The 11,287-nt window shown below is 35.0% G+C and overlaps 1 protein-coding gene across 1 annotated transcript; it reads right to left on the bottom strand.

Moving 5' to 3' along the window:
* Positions 1-1,776: 1,776 nt before the first annotated feature.
* Positions 1,777-7,328, bottom strand: LOC121635069 (synaptoporin). Its single transcript, XM_041978134.1, has 5 exons — positions 6,861-7,328; positions 6,168-6,292; positions 3,600-3,798; positions 3,296-3,487; positions 1,777-3,212 (listed from the first exon to the last, which is right to left on the bottom strand). The coding sequence occupies exons 1-5, from the start codon at positions 6,882-6,884 to the stop codon at positions 2,841-2,843; spliced, it is 912 nt and encodes a 303-aa protein (XP_041834068.1). The 5' UTR covers positions 6,885-7,328; the 3' UTR covers positions 1,777-2,840.
* Between the last annotated feature and the right edge of the window lie 3,959 nt (positions 7,329-11,287).

Below are 11,287 nucleotides of genomic sequence, written 5' to 3'. Positions count from 1 at the left end.
CTAATTTGTGCAGTGGATTGAAAAAGATTGTACATCCCTGGTCAATTTGACTTAAAATGTTTCGAATTAGGATAAAATTACTGTCAACATATTTATTTAATGTTTTAATTTCTGTTTTCATGTTCAGATGTTTTTTCTTAAATTAACAGAAAAGGAAATGAGGTCAAAGCAAAACCTTGGGGACCCAACCGCAGTTTGTAAACAATCCGATGTAGCCCACTAAGAGCTTTTTTTTTTTTAATCATCTTAACTCATCATTCTTCCAATTCTGTAAGATTTAGTTGTGCCCAATAAATTAAAAGATGGATTTGTCAGTGAACTCACAAATAAATGCATAGAAAGAAGAAGAAGAAGAAGAAGAAGAAGAAGAAAAATAAGAAGAAGAAGACGAAGAAAAGAAGAAGGAGAAGAAGAAAAGGCAACAACCTTTTCAGGGTTAACTTTACTTATTATTTCCTATTATTTTATAGTTCACCAAACAGTGACTGAGAGTGAAATTGAAAAAGTTTTTAAAATGGGTAAATAAGACAAACCCACAATGTAAAAGGCAAATAGAAGAGAAAGAACACCTATCAGAGACTCATATTAATCACACTTAAAATCATCATCATTTCTTGTAATATTGCTGTTGTAATTAATAAGGCACCATCAAATATTTCTGCTGTGTCATGGCACTTTCACCAATTAATCCCCTTTGCCTCAGAGAAGCTGCAGGTTTAGATCAAAAGTAGTTTTTGATGTTGTGGGAACAAGAATTTATTGCAATACACTGCAATAGGTTACTTAAGTTTATAATGGAAGAAGTTATCTGCCAGCCTACATTTCTTTACAACATTTTCATATTATTAGATTTTTTTTATTTTGTAAATCAGTGCAAAATAGAATTCAATAATTTTACCAATATGTTGAAAAGACATGTGATTTGATAGAAATGTGATATGTTATTCACTACTTTTATGTCTTTTGGAGACCAATTATTCCTCTCCTTAAACTTATCGGGACTAAAAACTAGACCAAGCCTTTAAAGATTAGTGGGGTGTCCTTTAAATTAATGATAAACACAGTGTTTTTTGACAGTCTTTAACATTGATAATCACAAACAGTTTTTAATCAGCTTAGAGTATTTACTTTTACTGTAGTAGTTGGAACATGCTAATTTAGAAACAAAGCATTAACCAAATAAAGTGGCATCTATTGTTAATTCAACATTTAAATTATCAGTATAATGCCAATAAAATTAATTTGATTTGATTTTCTATGATTCTTGGCTTATGAAATGTGATGATCTGAGGTCTGATTGGCAGATGTAAAAGCAAACTCACTGTCATAGGCCGATTTCCAACAGCAGTTTGTGTGATAGTCAAGATGGTAAGAGGTTTTAGGTATTAGTATTATTTTAACCCTCTTAAATAGGATGAAATAGACACTATGAGAGATCAGCGCTTTGGGCTCTACAGTAAAGATCATATACACAGAATGAAACACAATTGGTGTCTCCATTCAGCATTTCGGAGTCAGTATTTATAAGTATTTCCCTCTGCCAGGAGTAGGTAGGCAACTCTGGTCCTCTAGAGTGCAGTGCTGGAGCTTTAAGATAATTCCCTGCTCTAACACACCTGATTCCAATTAAATGGATTCAACAGCTTATCAGATTCTGCTCAATGACTCATTCGTTTGAATCAAGTGTTTTAAAACAGGGAAGCATTTAAGCCTTGTAGGACTGCATTTCTTGAGCACCACCTACTCCAGCTCTAAGCAGACCTCCCAAGGTGCTGTCTCTCAATACGAAAAAGCAAACAAGCAAACCAAGTTAGTGATCACCTTATGGTGGACACAATCAGTCACCAAAAATCAAAGTATCATTGAATGAACATACTGAAGAAGTAATGACAAATGAAACAACTTTTTTTCTTTAACAGTCAAATTAGGAAATTTTGGCTTACTTGCCTTTTTCCCCACAAGTTTTTTTTTCCCATTGATACCAAGGAGCAACCACATCTAACAACTCAACACATTTAAACAAAATCAAATACAATAACAATAATAAAAAATTGTTTAAATCAGACATTAGTTATATAATTTTAACAATAACTTTATATTAAATTTACAATATCTAAATAAACAGAAGTACCACATTAGAATATCAGAAAATGCTTCAATAATGACACATCTGATAAACTTTTAAATCAAACCCTTCAAGAGAAGCTAAGCACGCTGTTTAGATGTATTTTTTCTGATTCTACACTTTTTCACATGCTTCACACATTGTGTATTACAATTCAAATAATAAACTGTAGGTTTGGTGTGTTTGACAGGTCAAGTTAAAAGCATCAAGCCCAATCATCATGCTGAAACAACCACATTATTTGTACAATGAGTGCATGTAAAGAAGAATAAGGATGAGATAAACAAATGAAAACAATAGCTTTCTGGAAACATTATGCTGTAATGAGCCTTCACAGCTAAAGCAACTAGTAGGACAGTCAAAAAGTTACAGTATCTTATGTTGTCTCTTATGAATGGTCCTTGAAGAGACATTCTATTTGATTTCCAGAATGTAACATTTAGAGAGTATTAATACATTTTATAACATTATAATCACATTTTCCGCACTATATTTCTTCAATGACTGCATCAACTTTCACTTTGAGCAAATCTACGTTTGTAAGCAAGTCGCTATCTGGCCTGATATAAATTACTTTGTACAGGTAACATGTCCATCATCTTGTTTCCTTCAGCTCTCAGAATGTAATGCTCACAGGTAAATCAGTAGCGGCACAACAAACTTTTAGCTACTGAAGACCCATCACCTCACTCTGCTGTTGACTTTAAAACTCTTCTCACATATCATTGACAAAAATCCTCGGTCCTTGAGAAGCTAAGTTATTCTCCCTTTCATAAATAACTGTTTTGCCAAGATATGTCTGTGGTAAGCTAAAGCTGACTTGTGACTGGTTGGTGCTAGCTTGTCTTTGGATCTGCTTACTGAAATCCCCCTTTGACTGATTGAAACTGTCTTGTCTGAAGGGACCAAAACTCTCCTCTGGCTGGTCGAAGCTGCTCTCGCTGTAGAGTCGCTGTCGCATCTCACTTGAATGTTTCCCAGAAGCACTCCTCGTTGGGTATCTCTGACCAGTCTTGTACCAACCTGTCTCTTTAAAGACAAACCAAATATTCCCAGACCAGAGGACAACATTAACAAAACCAAACACCTGCAGATAAAAAAAGAAACGGAGACAGGTGTAAGTGTATTCTTTTATACACACCCTGTTTTATTTATTGACTAAATACTTACAGCAGATGTATTAAGACGAGACCAGAGAGGCTCCTCTGTAGCTGCACACCTGTTTTCCTGAGCTCTACAGGCGGAGATGAGAAGAAGCACCTGCGTTGGGTTTGTAGCCGTCTTGATATCAGAAAGAGTTTTAGCCCAAAAGCAACTGCTGACCAGCCACATGAGGGAAAAGATGACAGTAACAACAAAATCCTGCTCAGGACAAAAAAGAGACACAATAATTTAAATGTATTTCTTGTTGCAAAATATGCACTGTGCTCAAAGACATTAGAGCAAGGATTGTTCAAAACACAAACTCACGAACCACAAGTGGGCCTCTGTTGTTCTTCAGATACTTGTTCTGGTAGAAGATGTAGACGATGGTTGCCAGAAGGGAGTAAAGAAAAGCAAAGACACCCACAGTCACAAAAAACTGAGCGGCTGAGGAGAAGTCACCATCTAGGAAAATGACCTCTTCTCTCTTCTCCTCACACAAGGGGACCTTAAAGTGCACCTGATGTAATCTGCAAGACAGAAAATTAAGACTTACAGAGACAGGCAAGAAAATGGTTGCTGTAAAATGGACGTGTGATTCATCACGTGCCACTCTTTTTGTCTGGTACTTTATAAGCACAATCAGTAGAGCTAAAAAACACAAGGTTTAGGGAAACAGTCTTTAGTGCTTTGATTAAATGAATAATAAAATAAAATAAGACCTTGTTTTTCCAGGACAAGTTTGTACAGGAAGGATTGTTTTTAAAAGATTTACAGAGTAACTGTTTAAGAAACAAAAGACGATCCCATCTGCAGGCTTGTCTATTTAACAAAAGATTTAAAAAATGTAAGTACAAATGAAATCCAATTAAAGTATCTAGATTTTTTTTTTCAAAAATTATTGTAGAAAATAGACTAATAATGCACTCAGAGATACAACTTAGTTATTTTTACCAGGTTTTATAAAATATAAAACAATACTGACATTCTCAGCCTGTCAAAAAGGTGAAACAATGTTATATTTAATTTATACTCACTTAAACACTATAATTTCAACTTGTCCAAACTGAAACAGGTGTGGTGGGACTGAGAGATGTTCAAAGATTTAACCCTTTAATTCTTGGAGTCAGGGAACAATTGTTAGATTTGTCCAGATGTGTAAATATAGTATATGTTCATAATGGATAATCAGTGGAAATCACACATAGTATAAATGACAAAAGCTTCAGGTTCACAATACTATGGACTATTCAACTCTACTCCCAAACCTCCACCCCCCTGAAAAAGCTATAATCTTTTCCGTTTTTAAATGTTTGGTGATAGCAAGTGTATAAACACGGGAAATGGGACCACATACAAAGATAATGAGTAAAGAGAAAGGGAAAGAAGAAGAAAATAAAGAAACAAAAAAGAGCAGGCACATGTTTGGTTAGGAAATAAGATATATATGCAATTTTTGCATTGGGTACAGTAGATAGAAAGAAGGAAGAGAACCTACACACAGACACACACACACACACAGACACACACACACACACACACATATATATATATATATATACGTTAAATGTGGTATTACATATTTGACTGTATGACTCAGTAAGTTAAGATAAATTGTCATCAAGTAATAGTCTTTAGTGGATTTCTTTGTCCTAGACGTGCCAACTTTCAACTTAAAAATCTTTTCACTATTTCATTAATACCTATTTGTGAATGTTTAATCACTTTTGACTGCAGCCATTTTTAAATGTTTGTCACCTAAGGAAACACTTGCTGGGAAACTGATTTATAATTAATTATCAATTGCCAGTTCTACTTCATTGACTTGCAGCAAAAAAACAGATTTTTCTTTAAGGGGCTGACCTAAGAAGATAGCATGGACACAGGAAATGTGTTTCAGTCACTCTAAGATTGTGTGTCTGCAGAAACAGAATAACTGAGACCTTTGCAGATTGACCCCAGCCTGGTCAGTCAGGTGTGACTGCAGCTTGTCAGGATCAACAAATTTGTCTTGTCCACCTGTGAAACAGACCTCAGCCAGCATCACAAAGCTGTTGGAAAGCACAGCAGATCTGGGACTTGAAGTGCAGGAAGGAGTTGTTTGGAGGGAAAGCTGATTATTGGCTCCATTTTCTTGTCTTATATTCTTAGCTTTGTTCTCATTTAATGAAAATATGTTTGTCATTGTTTCCATTAATTGGCAAAATGCAAAGTTAATTTGTCAAATTGCTCTTTTTTATTTCTAAATTAGACAGTAAATATTTGTGTCTGTCAACAGCATTTCTAACATCCTGTCTGGCCTAAGTGAACACACTAACAGTACACCGATACTCTAAAAATACTGACTTAATTATTTAGTAATCGTTTAGTGTGCCCCTGGGTTGGAGGTTACGTTTTTGCCACCACCAACAGGGAATTAGTTTGTGATAAATACATGATTATTAAAAACAGAATTCAACTTTTTTTGTTGATAAATGAAAAAAACATTGATCTAATTATACCACTTTAATTAGTATAAATTAACTGCATTTTTTTTTTTTTTTTTGCTAAATCATGCTGCAACAAGAGAGGCACCTCTTGAAGTGATGTCTTGACTGAGAGGACCATGGACATTTGTGCCAAACGATGAAGGGAAACATTAAAGACTTTGGGGTATTAATCTGGGTCAACTTCCTGCTCATCTGTCCATCAGCCCCATTTTTGATTTGGTGGAGAAAACAGCTTCTGCTTTTTGAGCCAATCAACAAGCTGGAGAAGAGCTGTGCCATTTTTAAAAACTTTCTCTTCTTGAAATATATACATATGCTTACTATGTGCTTACACTTAACATTTTTAACAGTATATATAGTTCATTGTTTATTGTTTAGATATAATGTAAAAAAGAGCACAATATATTTACCTGAAAGGATAGGCAAAATCAATGTTGATACTGAGGTTGCTCTGTCTCCTGTCAGCACAGTCCACTTTAACCTGGAGATGACCAAAGTATCCTCCACATGTTGCAAATGCACAAATGGCAAAAATCTATTTAAAAAAAGTAGAAAAGAATCATAAAAATATAATTAGCAGTTACCAGGTAATTAATGTATCTGGACCCCAAAATCACCAAGTCAATGTGAGGGCATCTAACTGCATAATGAATGCACATCAATAAATAACATGACTGATTATTAGAATACATAATCAGTACGAAAACAAAACCTGAATAATTTAAAAGTAGGAAGATAACTAACAGAGCTGCTTACTGTGCGCTGGAGGGAGGCCACAGTAGTACAGTGACATTCAACTTATAGGGGTAATACACAACTCTGATATCTTTCATTGTTATTTTTCATATTTCCTTCAGTTGCAACATATTTATATATAAAAAAGAAGATGATTTTTACTCTTTGTCATCAACTTTACTCCAAAAAACATTAAAAAACAGTGACTCAAACACATTTTGAAGGATTTTAACACTTGATACACTATAAGATCAAAACCACCCTGAATTGAGCCCATTGTCATACATACTATGTAATATGTGCTATAAGAGAGCAGAAATCATTGAAACTAAAGTACAGACACAAAAACGTATAGAAAGGAAACTTACCGGAGCAAATATAACCATACACATTTAAAGATCACAGAGACCCGCTTCACAGTGCTAGCTGCTGAAGACATCAGAATGAGATGAAACTGGTGCAGAAGGAAAAAACCAGAGCGACTCTTCCAGCAGAGGGGAGGGCTGACAGGAGGTGTCGTCCCTGAGGAGGAGTCTGAAATTCTCTATAACCCTACATTCAGTCATTACATGTAAGTATCAAAACAAGTTCAAATGTATGCATAGCTTATTTATGTGTTATGCCAGATAGACTCATTCTCTTTGTGCTTCCATATTTATTTTGATGGAAGACTTAGAATATTGTTTTAATAAAATCTGCTCCAAAATAAGGCTACAAACATAAAACAAATCCTGTATCTGGGGCAGCATTTTCATTAGATGAATTATTTGTTGGATGTCTGAACTAATTCTTGTGGCAGCACAGAGTGGATGTCTAAACATCAATCAGTGAACTTCAATGTCAAATTTTACTCCAATTTGATCAGATTTTGTTAGAAATTTTTGGTTTTTAATAATGAGAGATACTTTTTAATTTGTCGTCTTTTGGTTTAGATTGCCACAGGTTCAAATGTAGAAACATAAAAGAAATGACAATGAGCTTGTTAGATTACATTAATTTCTTTAAAAAGAGTTTACATCTGTAAGGCAAGTGTTTGAAAATATACATTTTTAATGTGCTAGAATAAATGAGAGGATTTCAGATTTTTTGTGAGAGGAATACAGCTGTAAATACTGACTAGCCTTTTAGTTACAGTACTTTCTATTCATTAGGGACATTTATACTTTCTAATAACCCACTGATGTACAAATCATTTATGTGCATAAAAAGGTCTTTAGCTGACCTCTTCTGGTGAAAATGCTGTACTACAGATTTCTAAGCATGAACGAAATTGTACAGAACTGCAATCAAGACTTTTAGCACTTTACTATGAGAGGTAAGATTGCAGACAGTGCAGCTTAAACTCTGCACACCAGGGAAATGTTTAGTTTAAAACAATGATTTGGGGAGGGTTTTGCAAACAATAACATTTTCACAGGTGGCTGTTTTAGGGGGGAATTATTCAATATGTGTCACTAGAAAAAGTAAATGAACTTCATAGATTAGCAGTTTTTTTTAGGATTAAAAGGGAGGTGTGAATGTAGGCAATGTTTTAAAGAAAGATTGATCTAAAAGTGTGCTACTGAAGCACAATAGCCAAGAACAAGAGTGGTGATCTCCTTGTAAGGCCCACCAGCAAGCTTTGTATAAACCTTCTCAGGTGAAGCCAGTAAACTATTCAGAACAATTCAGTTCATGCACCATTCAGTACATACAAACAAACAAAAGAACAACTATGCTGCTACCTTAAGGGTAGTATGGTTGCAGAGGAGCATAACACAGCAAAGAAAAATGTGTGATAGTCCACAAAGGAATGCATGTTAATATCTGAATAATCCATCCATCTATCTATCCATCCATCCATCATGGTCATGGGGGCATTTGACTAAGCAGGGAAGGCCAGACTTCCCTCTTCACACTAAATGAGTTCATAAAAAATCAAAGAAAAAATTTGTGCTTTGGGTTCCACATTGTGAATTAATAATGGTTTGACACTGACTACAAGTTAATACATTTAAATATTAAATAATTAGAATTAAAGAGAAAATCTTAGGATTTATTTGACTTTACATGTTGCCATAAATGGGCCACTGGCATCTTAAAAGCAATACAAAAATCAACCAGTACTGTAAAGTAATAGCTGAAATTCTGATAAAGCTGAGGAGATATGAAACATCAACTTCAGAGCAGTGTGTTGTAAGACATTTTACAGAATCCAGCCTATGTTTTAAGATGTTTCTGTAAGAAAATGCATTATGCAGAACAGACTGTCTTTGTGATAGAATGAATAGCAGCTGGCACAGACATTACAGAATCATAAATATCAGCATACCAAATCCACATCAGTTGCAGTTTTTCAAACCAGAGCTGCTTGTTATACCCATTGTTTATATGTTAACTAATCAGCTGCAACATTAAGAGCAACTCTGTCATGTACCTTAAACAGCTGTGAGTGTTTGTCCTCAGTCTGTAACAATCTGTAGTTGGATTTATGTGTCCATGTAAATACCAATAACATATTATTTTCTGTTGTACCTGTGAACTGAGAGACCTCAGTGATGACAGCCTGCAGTATAGAGTGAATGATGCTAGGAGAAACAGTGATAGACTGTTGCCTGTAGCATCGACCTCTGACAGCTCCAGTAAAACACTGACAAAAATATCTTATTTACTTTCAAAATAGCATTTTTAGATAATTTAAAGGAGCCTATCATTTTTAAAGACAAACATCACTGTTTGTAAAGGAGTCAAGGAGACAGGATCGCTGGACATGGAATGGGATGCTGAAGCGCTGGATGGGACCTGGGTGCCGGCTTGGAATTCTGGAGATTCTGGAGATGATACAGGAGATGTGGGCATGAGAGTTGGAGACCAAATAAAGCTGCAGCAACAGGAGCTGTCTCCGCAGCCAAACTTTAGCTTTTATAATGCAGTTGTAGGAATATGCTACTGAATTCTTCACATTTTGGCCCAGTTTTAACTCCGTATCTTGCTGGTCAATATTTCTGAACGATTCTAGTCAAGTTAGATAGTCATGAAAAGAAAGAATGCCATGTCCCCACTATACATATGCTATTGCAGTAGTGGCATGACATACAGGTGACTTTTTATTGTCTTCTTATTGTGAATTGTCCAATTTAAATGCATATTGATTTTTTTTTTTATTTCCTTCTAGCACTAACCAACTATTTTTCTTCTTCTTCCTTCTTCTATTCTACTCTCTGCATCCTTTAACTCTAATGGAGAGCTTTCTTGAGGCATTATTATTATTTTTTATTCAGTTGAGCTAAAAGGGACAATGCACATTAATCAACATTTGTATCTGAATGTAAAATGTAAATGAGCCAGAGTTGCAAACGAGCTAATTTTCATCTGTCGTCCCTTGAAAGGTTAACAATTTAGAGTAACTACATTACAAAAAAAAAAAAAAAAAAAAGCAATATTTAAATACATTTAAATACTTAGTGATATAAAAAAGCATATTAAAGTATGGTAAAAGATTTGGTAGGCTCTTTATTAATGAGTTCAAGTTGGATTACTTTTAATCCATTTCTTAAGTTTGGTTTTAAAAATTGGATAGCTGCTGTTTTCTCCTACTTTACTGGGATGACTATTCCCTTATATAGAAAACGTTTTGCCTAAATTTACTATGTCTGTACAACACATTCTCCTCTGGTGACTGCCCTGCCGCTGCTATCCTTCTACAGATGTGTTAAGTTGAGTACATTACCATGCACCTACATGCATGTTATGGCATGCATGTTATTTGGCCAGCAGAGGGCAGTACATAGCTGTTCTGACTAAGATGAAAATCTTTTCTAGTGATGAGCTCTTTCATCTTTCTCACTGCATTTGATCTCTATTGTCTTTTCAAATAGTATGTGTCTGCTAGCTGAACATTAAGCTAAATATCCTGCAAATTATCAATACTGTGTGTGCTTGTCTGGTAAATTGTATACTGCAGTTGCTGCTAAGCTTTTGCTGGTCTAACAGCTGTGGGTTTTTTTTTTTTCATCATGCTAAAGTGATGAAGCTCCAGCCTCTCGCTGCATTATTAATGAATCTTTTTCTGGCATCATCTCTACTCTCTACCCTGAAAACTGTTGGAGGAAGAGATGGGCATAAATCTGATGGTTGTCATGAGGCCCACCTAGCAGTAAAGAAAAGAAAACACATATAATGTGCACACACACACACACACACACACACACACACACACACACACACACACACACACACACACACACACACACACTGTCCAATTTAGTTTGCTTCTTTTACTTTTTTGCCTTAACACAAGTGGAACATACAAAGATGCAAATGAAACTGGGATAACAGATAAAAAGTATGATGAAAAGGATGCATAGACCATGATGATGATGGATAGACAATAGATAGATGATGACGATGAATTTGGACAGATGATGATGATGATGATGATAATGATGATGATGGACAGAAATACATATATATATGCTGGGACAGGGCAACAGGTCACACAGAGTCTGGACTAGTAGACTAAGATACAGTTTCTTTTCCAGAGCAATAACCACATTAAACAATGCAAAACCACACTAATAAGAACTGCTGAAAAACGTACAATAAAGTAGGTCCTTCTGTGCAATAACTGTCTGAGACGGCTGTTTATATTCTCTCCATCTGCACTATTTACTATTTTGGACTATACCATTGTATATTGTCATATCATTGTCATATTTTGTCATATTCTGTTTTTTAATGGTTATATTTATTTAACACTTGTAAATATTTTAAAATGCAGCATTTTAAGGAGCAGCTGCTCAAATAAAACAATGCT

Source organism: Melanotaenia boesemani, chromosome 3 (genome assembly GCF_017639745.1).
Source record: "Melanotaenia boesemani isolate fMelBoe1 chromosome 3, fMelBoe1.pri, whole genome shotgun sequence".
Classification (NCBI taxonomy): domain Eukaryota; kingdom Metazoa; phylum Chordata; class Actinopteri; order Atheriniformes; family Melanotaeniidae; genus Melanotaenia; species Melanotaenia boesemani.
Note: the sequence above shows the minus strand (reverse complement) of the source record. Positions and strands in the feature narration are given on the sequence as shown.